At 37.0% G+C, this 13379-nt stretch overlaps 1 protein-coding gene across 1 annotated transcript in view; it reads left to right on the top strand.

The window, feature by feature from the left end:
- LOC103608284 (structural maintenance of chromosomes protein 1B-like) overlaps positions 1–1733 on the top strand; it is a 63956-nt gene extending 62223 nt beyond the window's left edge. Inside the window, 1 exon segment of the mRNA XM_008592731.1 lies at positions 1652–1733. Within this exon segment, the coding sequence (XP_008590953.1) occupies positions 1652–1733 (82 nt within the window).
- The last annotated feature ends 11646 nt before the right edge of the window (positions 1734–13379 follow it).

The raw sequence follows: 13379 nt of genomic DNA, 5'->3' as shown, positions 1-13379 counted from the left end.
TAGTGATGCTGTGTGTGGTATTCTACAAAGCCCAGAATACAAACAGCGTGAGATAGCAGGTGTCTCTCTCCTGATGGCTGAACAATGATCACTGGTTAAAAATGGTTGTCTTACAATTGTTGTAGGAGTAATTGTCTTACAACACCTGTGAGGTAGAACCTGAGATTCACCTTCTGATGGTGGCGTTCAGACAGAGGCTAAGTTACTTACACCTGCCAGGGTTCTCATAGAAGATTCTTATATTTCGGTGAAGACTTTAGTAGATGACTGGTTCCCAAATCATAACATGCTGGGGAAGCACCTGGGAATCTTCTTGCCCAGGAGTCTGCATTTCTAACAGCCCGCAGGTGAGGCCTGCTGTTGCTAGTCCACTGACTGCACTTTCAGCTGCAAGGCCCCAGATGACGTACATAGAAGTTTAATACAAAAGAGGATGTCGGATCACATAAAAAATAATCATGAGATTTAGGGCTTCGACAGTATATTTTATTCGAGTTCAACTTCTGGGTGAGCTGTTTTTACAAATGTGAATTATGCAAAATGTAGACTTAATTCCAAAAGTAGTTTCATTGAGTTTGTTTCAGCTGAGAATATCTACAAAGGAGGGAGTGACAGTCATTGTGTTTGTTTTTTTCCACCTTAATTTGTGATTCTTGGTTTTGGCCTGAAGCCAGTCTGCAGCTGAAGAAGTGCTCACTTATTTCTTCCTTCTATCCTATTCCTTCCTTCGTTCAGAGAGTAATAAATATGGAAATCAAAGTATATATGGTCAGTCATTGCAGTAGGTACTGAGAATACAGCAGTGCATACAACGGCCAAAAATTCTCTTCCATATTCTTGTGAGGGAGAGATGGACAGAAGAAATGATAAACAAGTAAAATATTTGTGTGTGAGGTGTTGATACATGCTAAAGAAAAAAATAAAGCAGGAAAGGGAATGTAGGGTATCGGTGGAGGGGAGACTGCAGTTTCAGGTAGAGAGGCCGGGGATGGCCTGAAGGCAGCCAGCGAGGAGAGGAGGTGAGACCTGAAGTGGTGCAGACATCTAGGGGAGGTTGTCCAGGCAGAGGGCAGTGTGCCAGCCCTGAGCTGGGCGTGTGCCTGCTGTGCTCAAGGAGGCCAGTGTGGTTGGAGCAGAGCGAGCACGGGACACTGGTGCACAATGAAATCAGAGGGTGACCAAGGGCCAGGACTTCGTGGCCTTGAAGGCCTTCATTGTTAGCTTTTAATCATAATGAGGTGACAAGCAACTGGAGGGCTGGGGGCTGACGAATGAATAAAGATCACCATTTCAAATAACAGAATTTCACGTTTTTCAGTTGGGAAGTGAAGCACAAAGTACCCAGGTAACCGTTGGTATCTATGAAAAAGAGGAAGCCATTGAAATAGACGACAGCTCTCTAAGTGTGGATCTGAAGGTAATTGGAAGGTTTCCATTGTTTCTAACTCACTCATAGTAATACTGAATATAGTATTTATATATCGCAGGAAGACAGTTAGATAATAGAGTAACTTTTTTTTTTGTTAAGGAGATTTCCCTAATGGTTTTTGAAGAAGTATACAAAGGAAAAATGATTTTCTATACTCACAAGACTTCTGACACCAAATATGTGGGTTTTTTGTATATCGGGCAATTCTCCAATTCTCTGAAGGTATTCTAAGATTCAGCATTCTAAGATTCAGCTGAATTCCGACACTATCTGCCTGGACTTAGTATCAGATGCCACAGGTTAAGGGCTCAGTCCCACAAGACTGCTCACACTTCAGACACCAGTTACAAGTCTGGCCTCCCATACTTCTGACCAACTGGCTATAAATCGGGGGATCCCACCATCTCCTCCTCAGGTTTGATAATTTGTTAGAATGATTCAAAGAACTCATGGGAAATATTTTACTACATTTACTGGTTTATCATAAAGGATACAACTCAGGAACAGCCAAATGGAAGAGATGCACAGGACCAGGTATGGGAGAGGGATGCAGAGCTTCTGTGTCCTGTCTCATACCCACTCCAGGGTCACCATCGTCCCAGCATCTCCGTGTGTTCAACAATGCAGAACAGTCTCAAAGCACGTTATTTGGGGATTTTTGTGAAAGCTTCACTATGTGGCCATGACTGAGTAAATCATTGGTCATCGGTCATTATACTCAATCTCCAGCCTCTCTCCCCTCCCCAGACAGTAGGGGCTGAGGTTGGTTCCTCTGGCAACCAGTCCCCATCCTCCAAGAGTCAGCTTATTAACATAAACTCTGGCTTGTTGGAAAGGGAGCAACAAAAACTGCTCCTCTTACCCCTATCACTCAGGAAATTCCAAGAGTTTTAGAAACTATGTTCCAGGAATCAGGACAAAGACCAGAGATATATTTATTATATCACAGTATCACAAAATGGCAGGAAATAGGTTCCTTTTCTAATGTTCGTATCAGTGTGTCTCACTGTGTGTTCTGCAGAACCCTAGTACCATGACATGTCTAGCCAAAGAAAAGTTTCTGCGGTCAGGTTGAGAAGTCCTGCATCAACAAAAGTAGCCAACTAATTCAGCATCCTGAACTGGCCCTGTCAGTGTCCCAGTGTAGTACCCTCAGAAGGTAAAGGGGCTTCTCCAGAGTGCCATAGGCCATAGTGTGGCAATCGATCCACAGCTACAGAGCACAGACCTGGAATCCAGCTACACAATCCCTTAATTTAGCAGGTCTGGCTCATTTCTCAGTCATCCCTGTAGCCATACATTTCTTGTGTGGTGGTTTCATCTAGAGGCTGCTTCTCTTGTGAGGCCAAAATGACTGCAGCCAGTCTTGGCTTTCCAGCCACACAGCCACAAGCTTCAGAGGAGAGAGAGGCTGCCTTCTGTAGTGGTGCTGTTCAGTTCTTCCTACCAAAGCCAAGCAGTAGTCACATGTTCATTCCTGAGCCCATCACTGTGGGGGAGTTGGTGGTAGTCTCTGCCTTAGACCGAGCACGCCTGTGACTACCTAGTACCTGGGATCTATGAGGGATCAATGGACCTGCCTGGTCAAAAGCATGGGCTGTGATGGAAAAGAAGAGATGGAGAGTGGATGCTGAGGAACGATGCCCACCACATCTTTTCATTACATATGTTGTTAATATATTTTATTAGATTTGCCGGACTCTTTGTATTTGTGGCACCTTTTGTCTATGAGAAAGAAGCTTTTGTCTTCTCTGTATTCATCTATTTAGTGCTTTCTCCCTTTGCTTTTGTACTTAGAAAGTCTTTTCCCACCTCCTTACTGAGTAAATATTTGTAAATGTTTTCTTCCTGTTTGTGGTTTTCTCTTGTTTTCATTTACCTCTTTAATTCATCAGAAATTTACTTTAGTAATGGTGTGAGTTAAGAATCTATTTTTTACAAAGTGCCGAAGTTAACTAATTTAGTCACCAGCATTTTCCAAATAATTCTCTTGCCAGGGAATTAAAATGTCACCTTTGCCATGTATTAATTAACTTTCTGGGAGGTAAGGAAAGTTTTCCTGGAAGGGCGGGTGACACACTTTCTCTTCCCTCCTCACCTGGGTGAGTTCTGTCATCACTCGGGTTTCAGGNCCTAACTCACTCATAGTAATACTGAATATAGTATTTAAATATCGCAGGAAGACAGTTAGATGATAGAGTAAGTTTTTTTGTTAAAGGAGATTTCCCTAATAGTTTTTGAAGAAGTATACAAAGGAAAAATGATTTTCTATACTCACAAGACTTCTGACACCAAATATGTGGGTTTTTTATATACCGGGCAATTCTCCAATTCTCCGAATACCAACTCAGCATTCTAAGATTCAGCTGAATTCTGACACTATCTGCCTGGACTTAGTATCAGATGCCACAGGGTAAGGGCTCAGTCCCACAAGACTGCTCACACTTCAGACACCAGTTACAAGTCTGGCCTCCCATACTTCTGACCAACTGGCTATAAATCGGGGGATCCCACCATCTCCTCCTCAGGTTTGATAATTTGTTAGAATGACTCAAAGAACTCATGGGAAATATTTTACTACATTTACTGGTTTATCATAAAGGAGACAACTCAGGAAGAGCCAGGTAAGGAAAGTTTTCCTGGAAGGGCAGGCGACACACTTTCTCTTCCCTCCTCACCTGGGTTAGTACTGTCATCACTCCAGTGCAACATTAAACATTCTTTAGAGATGGAGAATAACATAGTACCTAAGAGTAAATTCTATAGCCATCTTGCCTGGGTTTGAATCTTGACTGCCACTTAGTAGTGGTATGACCCTGGGCAAGTTACCTGACCTCTTTGTACCTTAGTTTCCCCATCCGTAAAATGGGGATAATAAAAGAACCTACCATTTAGTGTTATTATAAGGAAAAAATCAAATAATTCAGATAAAATACTGAACACAATTCGTGGGTTATGAAACACGCTATAAATGCATGTTGGTATTATGTCTTTATTTGTATAACTATATCTCTGAGATGAGTTTCTATAAGTGGAATTTCTGGGTCTAAGAATACGTGGACTTAAAATGTTAATAGACAGTTGACCGATGAGCTCAGGTGGTTAGAGAGTCGCGTTATAACACCAAGGTCAAGGGTTCTATACTTGTACAAGTCAGCCACCAAAAATATAAATAAATGAAATGCTGATAGATATTGCTAAATTCTCATCAAAATAAAACTTGTAGTAGGGCGTGCATGGTCCTAGATTGCAGCACTGGGTATTAGTAAATATTTTAATCTTTGTCAATTTGATTGATAGAAAACTGTAATCTAGTTTGATATTCATTTCTTAAATTATAACAGGTTGAACATCTCGTGTATTTGTTGGTTCTTTGTAATTTTTTCTTCTGTGAAGAACTGTGTGTTTATTTTCTGTGCACATTTTTCTATTAGGTTTTTTTTTTATTACCTATTTTAAGTTATTTGTATAATAAAAGATCTCCCCTTAGTCATATACTCTTCTGTTGTAAATATTTTCTGTTTGATTTTTGAATTGGCTTTAGTGGGGTATAATTAGCATACAATAACAGTCACCCATTTTAAATGTGTAATTGAATATATTTTGACAAATGTATGTCATTATGTAACCACCACCACAACCATGACATAGAACATTTCCATTACCAACACCTCCCCCCCACATTCCTTTGTGCTCCTTTACAGTCAGTCCCCTCCCCTAGGCCCCCTAGGCCCTGGAAACGAAATCTTTCTGTCATAGTTTTTCCTCTTCTAAGCTTTCATTTAAATGGAATCATACAGTAAGAAGTTTTTGTCCATGCTTTCTTTATTTAGCCTAGTGTTTTTGATACTCTTGTGTGTGTATCCACAGTTTATTCCTATTTATCTGTGTGACGCTTGACTTTATTCTTTTTTGTCATACATGTGTTTTTAATCTTTATGTAGCCAAATTTATTAATCAGTTATAATTTCTGAATTTTGTAATATATCATGCTTAGAAAGATGCAATTCTTTCTTAAGCTCACAAAAGAAAATCAATAATGCTTCTAGTGCTTTTGCGTATTTAACATTTACATTTTTTTATTCCTTTGGAATTTATTTTGATGACTGTGGGTCCAACCTTATTTTTACCAATTGACTTGTCATTTTATAGAAGTATCATTTGGTGAATAGTGTAATTCACCCCACCACATACTTGAAATGTCAACTTTAGATAGTAAATTGATAGAATGCTTCCAGATAATTTATTTTTCCTATTTAGGTTTCATCTTAAGGACTTCCTATTGGGGTGATTATTTTTGGGGACACAATATTGTCTCTGTCCAAGGCCTCTTAAGAATCACTTGATGTTTTTTCCTGATCACCACCCGAAGGCAATTTCATGCATTGTATAGGGTCTATATCTCTTTCAATCTTCCCTTAAATTGGGCGGCAATCCATACAGCACATTTCAAGCAATGCAGAAATGGTTACGCAGGCAAAAACTAGATTGGCAATATATCTGTTTGAAATGGCAGAGTAAGCGAACACATATCTCCTCCCACATATATATCCCATTCCCTCTGTTTGTTCTTTTGGATAGTATGCTAGGGAAATGGGGGACACTTCCCACGGGGCCTTTTCTATTATTTCCCTAGGAGAAGTAAGGCATATGTTGTTTATGGAAAAGGTGGTTCTTGGAGAATTTTGATTTTAAATAATTGTGGAACCATGGCAGATTCATCAATCTATACTACATCACTTAGTGACAAGCAATTTGTTCAAACCACAACAGCCTGCATAAACCTGTCCTCTTCTCCTGCCATTCTTCAAAGAGTAACTAACATGGGCCATGCTATACGTGGGTGAGCATGGCCATGAGGTTGAGATGGACGAAGGAGTGCTAATTTAAACTGAATCCAGGACTCTAAGGCATGCCAGCTGTCCGGGAGGCAGTGTTGTAGGTATTGCTAACCTGTGCCCACCCACTGCTGTAGGTCCCACTTGGGTGGCCCCAACAATTGTAAACATACTCTCTTCCCACAGGGACCATGTGAGACCCTGTTTCTCTTTCCCAAAGTTGTTTTGGCTCATTTAGCTGTATGCATTTCCATATTAATTACAGAATCAAATTGCCCATTTCTACAAAATATTTCTTTTGTGATTTTTGATTGGAATTACACTGAATCTATAGAACCATTTGGGGAAAATTAACATTTTAACAATATTGGATCTTCTGACATAGGAACACAGTGTGTCTATTTTTGTCTTTCATTTTCCCAGCAGTTTTGTAATTTTCAGTGTATAAATATTTTATGTGCTTTTTTCGGTCAAATTTGTAACTAAGTATTTTATAATTTCCAAAGGTGTTTTAAATGGCATTTTTAAATTTCCATTTTTCATTTCTTAATTCCATTATATAGGTCTACAATTGATTTTTGTTTCTTGATGTTATATTCTGCAAACTTGCTATATTAATTTCCTATGATCGCCATAACAATTACCACAAATTTGGCAGCTTAAAACAACACAAATTTATTATCTTAAAGTTTTGGAGGTCAGAAGTTCAAACTTAGTCTCAGTGGCCTAAAATCAAGGTGCCATCAGGGCTGTATTCCTTCTCGAAGCTCTGGGGGAGAATCTGTTTCCTTTTCTTTTCTAGCTTCTAGAGGCTGCCTGCATTTCTTGACTCATGGCCCCATTTTCCATCTTAAAGCCAGCAAAATAGCATCTTCCGATCTTTTGCTCTCTCTAACTCTGCCCTTTCTGCTTCCCTCTTATGATTACATTGGACGATCTGGATAATCCAGAACAGTATTTTCATCTCAATATTTCTATCTCAGTTCTTAATCACATCTGCAAAGCCTCTTTAGTCATCTAAGGTAACATATTCACAGGTTCTGGGGATTAGAACCTGAACATCTTTGGGGGACCATTATTTTTACTACGACATTTATCCAAGTCACTTATCTTAGATTTCTTTTTAAATCAGCCAGATTTTCTATGTAGATGATCATTTTCTCTGAAAAGAGTTTAATTTTTGTTTCAGTCTATGTGCTTTTATTTCTTTTTCTTTCCCTCCCACCTTTCCTTTTCTTTTTCTTTTTTGCTTTATTGCACTGATTAGAATCTCTAGTATGACATTAAGTAGAAGTGATGAGAGTGGACTCCTTATCTTGTTTCAGATCTTAAAGCCAGATCATATATTCTTTCATCATAAGGTGCTGTGATTTCTTGTAAGTTCCCTTAATCAGGTTGTGAAACTTCCCTCTATTCCTACTTTATATAGAGATTTAATCAGTAATGAATTGGATGCTGTCAAATGCTTCTTATGCTTCTGTTGAGATCATCATATGGGTCTTTTTGAGGTTAGTTGAACTAATGAATTACATTGATTGATTTTCAAACACTAATACAAACTTGCATTCCTGGGATAAACTTCACTTAGACATGAGGTAATATCCTTTTTACATGTTGCTACACTAAATTTTGCTAAATTTTATTTAAAATATATATTTTTAAAAAAACCTATATACTTAAAGATGTTGGTCTGTAGTTTTGTTGTTGTTGTTGTTGTTTTCACGTAATGTCTTTGTTTGCTTTTAGTGTTAAGGTAATGGTCTCATAAATTGAGATGGGAAGTATTTCCTCTTCTATAATTTTCCTAAAGAATGTGTAGAATTGATATTTTTTCTTCCCTAAATGTTTGGTGGAATTTACTGGTGAATCCATGTGGACCTGAAATTATAGGAAGATAAGCAACTACAAATTCATTTAGAATATATGGTGCTATTCAAGTTATCCATATCTTCTTGAATAAATTTTGGTATTTTATGTCTTTCAAAGAATTGGTCCATTTCATCTAAGTTGTCAATGCTGCTATCGATATTTATGTAGAAGTTCTTGTGTGAGAATCTGTTTTCATTTTTCTTTGGTATATACCTAGGGGTGAAATTGCTGAGTCATAAGGTAATTCTATGTTTAATCATTTGAGAAACTGCCAGACTATTTTCCAAAGCAGATGTCTCATTTTACATTCCCACCAGCAGTATATAAGGGTTCCAATTTTTCGGAATCCTCATTAACACTTGTTATTATCTGATTTTTTTGATTCTAGCTATTGTAGTGAGTATGAAATTGAAAGAAAGTGAGCCGAGATGCCAGGTTCCATTCAAGATTTATTAAAGAAAGAAATCTGCTGGGCTGTCCTGAAAATGGTGGACAGCCCCAGGTGTGGGGGTGTTAGAGCTTATATAGTGCCCAAGGGCTAGCTGATACCATCAAGGAGGGTCATTATGCTAATGTGGAATGGGGTGGAGAACTGCATCCTTTCAGAAGCAAAAGGGGTTTCTGTTTAAGTCAGGAGGCTTCTGTAAAGGGAAGCGGGAGGGGCTTGGTGCAGGAGTGGAAGACAAGGCTGGCAGCTGTTTTGTGCTGGTGCTTATTGTGTGCACAATGGCACCAGCCATGTCCAAAATCCATCAGAAATGGTATCTCAGTGTGGTTTTCATTTACACTTTCCTGCTGACTAATGATGTTGGGAAACTTCATATGCTTTTTATATTTAGCTATTTAATTTATTTTGAGTAAATTATTGAATATAGTGTGAAGTAAGTGTCCAACATTAATCTTTTGCACATGGCCATCCAGTTATCTCAGCATTATACATAAAAGACTTCCCCCTTGAATGATCTTGGCACCTTTGTCAAAAATGAGTTTACCACAGACACATGGTTCTATTCCTGGACTCTCAATTCTATTAGTCAGTATGTCTACCCTTGAATCAGCAGTAAATGTATCGATTGCTGTTGCCTTGCAGTAAGTTTTGAAATTGGGAAGTGTGAGTTTTCCATTTTTTTAAAAGATTATTTTGGCTATTCAGGGCCCCTTGCAATTCCATATGAATTTTAGAATCAGCATGTCAATTTCTACGAAGAAGTGAATGGACATTCTGATAGAGATGACATTGAATCTTTATATAATTTAGGGAAATATTGCCATCATAACAATATTAAGTGGTGTAACCAATTGATATGGGATAGTTATGTATTTATTTAGATTTTGTTTAATTTCTTTTTATTTTCTGATACTTTTTAAAAATATTTATTTATTTATTTATTATTGGAACATAGTTGAATTTACATATCTGTGGAGTACAGCATTGAATATCGATATCTGTGTGCAATACGTGATGTTCAAGTCAGGATAATTGTTGTATTCAATATTATATAATGCAATCAATTTTCATGTCCCTTTTGCAATTTTTCCCTTACCCCTGTCTCGCTCCTGCTTTCCCACCTCTGGTAACCTCAATTCCATTCTTTCCTTTGGAAAGTTCAATGTATTATTGGAATTATTGCATCTTTCCTTCTTTTTTTATTTATTTGTGTTTTTTTTTTAATCTCCTTATAAATGAGGGTATGTGGTATTTCTCTTTCTGTGCCTAGCTTATTTCACTTTATGTGATTTTCTCTACATTCCTCCATGTTGCTGCAAATAGCAGTATTTCATTATTTATTATGGCAGAGTAGTATTCCATTGTGTATATATACCACATTTTCCTTATCCAGTTGTCTGATGATGGACATTTAGGTTAGTTCCAACTCTTGGCTATTGTAAATAGAGCTGCAATAAACTTGGGAATGCAGGTATCCCCCTGACATGATGATTTCCATTCCTTTTGGGTATATATCCAGAAGTAGAACTGCTGGATCATATGGCAGTTCATTCTATAGTTGTTTCAGAAACTTCCATACCATTTTCCATAACTGTTGCACCAGTTTACAGTCCCACCAACAGTGTAAGATGATTCTCCATTCTCCACATCCTCACCAGCATTTGTTACTCTCTTTTTGATAATAACCAGTCTAACTGGGGTGAGATGATATCTCAAAATGGTTTTGATTTGCATTTCCCTGATGATTAGTGATGTTGAGAATTTTTTTCATGTACCTATTAGCCATTTGTATGTCTTCTTTTGAGATATATCTATTCAGTTCCTTCACCCATTTTTAAATCAGATTATTTGTTTTTTCACTGTTACGTTGCTTGAGTTCTTTGTGTACTCAGTGTGGAATATACCAATATTTATAAAGCAAATGTATTTCACAGGGCCTCCAAAGCCCTGCAGTTTCAGGTTTAGCCTAACTTCTTAAAAGTACATATATAAATGTTAACCTTGCAAAAGACAGGAAATTTTCCCCAGGCTAAAGTCTCTGTTGTAATAAAGAATTGTAGTGCAGCAAGGTTGCTGGCTCAAGGACGGACAAGTTACTTGATTGATATACAAAAATGCTGGGGAAATTGCTGTAAGGAAAAACAGTGCTGGTAAGGTCAAGCTTTTGTTGGTGGATCAACTCAACCTTTTGCAAATTGCATTATGGAATGCCACTTTGCTTGTTTCACTGGTGTTACCAGTCTCCATTGCTAAACCCCACCTATGTTCTTTTTCTGTAGCTTCCTGGTCTGGAGAATAAATGTGGGACAAGAACCTCAATTCATGGTTAATTTCCAAAAGGAAGGAATGCCTCTCTCTTGAGGGTTCCAGGAAATTAACCCCTTTGGGGTCTCTCACGGATCAGAAGAATTGGGCTTGGAGTAATCTTTTTTGTGGCTCCATCACCCAGGCAGAAAAGTTGATAAATCCACGTGAGGCAAAGCAACACTTCAAGGTATTAATCCCTTGTTGGGTGCATAGTTTGAAAATATCTTCTCCCATTCTGTAAGTTGTCTTTTTGCTTTGTTAATTATTTCTTTTGCTGTGCAGAATCTTTTAAGTTTAATATAATCCCTTTTGTTTATTTTTCCTTTTGCTGTCTGTGCTTTTGGGGTTGTATTCATAAAGTCTTTACCCAGTCCTTCTTCCTGAAGTGTTTCCCCTATGTTTTCTTTTAGGAATATTTTTAAGGACATACATTTAAGTCTTTAATCCATTTTGAGTTGATTTTGGTATTTGGGGAAAGGTACATGTCCCATTTCATTCTTCTACATATAAATATCCAGTTGTCCCTACACCATTTTTCAAAGAGGCAGTCTTATCCCCAATGTATGTTCTTGGTGGCTTTGTTGAAAATCAGTTGGCTGTAAGCATGTGGGTTGATTTCTGGGTTCTCTATTCTGTTCCATTGGTCTGAGTGTCTGTTTTTGTGCCAGTACCATGCTGTTTTGGTTACTATAGCTTTATAGTATAATTTGAAGTCAGATAGTGTAATGCCTCTGACTTTAATTTTTTGCTCAGGAATGCCTTGGCTATTCAGGGTCTTTTGTTTTTCCAAGTGGATGTTAGGATTGTTTTTTCTATTTTGGTGAAGAATGTCTTTGGTATTTTGATGGGGATTGCATTGAATCTGCAGATTGCTTTGGGGTGTATAGACATTTTCACAATGTTAATTCTTCCAATCCAAGAACATGGGATATCTTTTCACCTTTTTGTGTCCTCTTTAATTCCTTTTAACAGTGATTTGTAGTTCTCATTGCAGAGATATTTCACATCCTTGGTTATCTTTATTCCTAGGTATTTTACATTTTTGGTGACTATTGTAAATGGGCTAGCTTTCTTGATTTCTTTTTCTGCTAGTACGTTGTGGGGTATAAAAGTGCTACTGATTTTTGTGTTTAATTTTTTTAAGAATGTTTTGTAATTTTTAGAGTGTAATTTTGCCCTTATTTTGTTACATTTATTTCTAGGTATTTTATTCTTTGATGCCATTGCAAATGGAATTGTTTTCTGAATTTTATTTTCAAGCTGTTTATTGCAAAGGCATAGAAATACAACTGATTTTTGTATATTGATATTTTATCCAATAACCTTGGTGATAGTTTCCGGTGGATCCCTTAAATTTTTCTATATACATAATCATATATTCTATGACAACTGTTAGTTTTGCTTCTTCTTTTTCAATCCTTTTATTTCTTTTCCTTGCCAAATTACCCTGGATAGACCTTGCTGTACAAGATTGAATGAAAGTCACTAGAGCAAGCATCCTTGTCTTGTTCCTGACCTTAGCAGAGAAGTATCCAGTCTTTTACTATTAATTGTGGTATTAGCTGTGGATTTTTTGTAGAACCCTTTATCAAGCTGAGGATCTTTGCTTCTATTTCTAGTCTGTCTTTTTTTCTTTTTAACCAATAAAGGGGGCTGAATTTTGTCAAATTCTTTTTTCTGCATCTACTGAGATGATCACGTGATTTTAAGTTTTTATTCTAGTGATATGATATATTACATTAATTTATTTCCAAATGTTAAACCAACCTTATATTTCTGGGCTAAATCTCATTTGGTCATGCTTTATAATTCTTTTTATATGTTACTGGATTTGGATTTCTAGTATTTTGTTGACTTTTTTTATGTGTCCATATTTATAAAAGATATTGGTCTGTAGTTTTCTTATGATGTTCTTGTCTGGTTTTTGTATCAAAGCAATACCGGTCTCATAAATGTGAGTTGGGAAGTATTTCCTCCTCTTCTATTTTTTGGAATGGAATTTACCAGTGAAGCCTTCTTCTAGCCTTGGGCTTTTCCTTGTGGGTTATTTTTGATTAATAATTTAATCTCTTCACTTGTTATAGGTCTTTTCAGAATTTCTTTTTCTTCTTGTATGTTTCTTTCTAGGAATTTGTTCGTGTAAGTTATTTAATTTATTGGCATACCATCGTTCCTAGTACTCCTTTATTATTTTTTTTTTATTTCTGTAAGATCAGTAGTAATGTCCTGACTTTTATTACCATTTCTAGAAATTTGATTCTTCTCTATGTTTTCATTCATGAATAATCTAGATAACGGTTTCACAATTTTGTTGATATCTTTTAAAAAAACAGCTTGTGTTACATTGATTTGTCTCTATTGTTTTTCTATCCTCTATTTTATTAATTTCCACTGTAATCATTATTGTTTCCTTTTGCTTGTTTTAGATTTAATTTGTCCTTTTATTTTTAGTGGCGTAAGTTGGAAAGTTAGGTTACTGATTTGTATT

This window comes from Galeopterus variegatus, unplaced genomic scaffold, assembly GCF_000696425.1.
Source record: "Galeopterus variegatus unplaced genomic scaffold, G_variegatus-3.0.2 Scaffold8249, whole genome shotgun sequence".
NCBI classification, from domain to species: Eukaryota; Metazoa; Chordata; class Mammalia; order Dermoptera; family Cynocephalidae; genus Galeopterus; species Galeopterus variegatus.
This window is presented reverse-complemented; position numbering and strand designations above follow the sequence as displayed.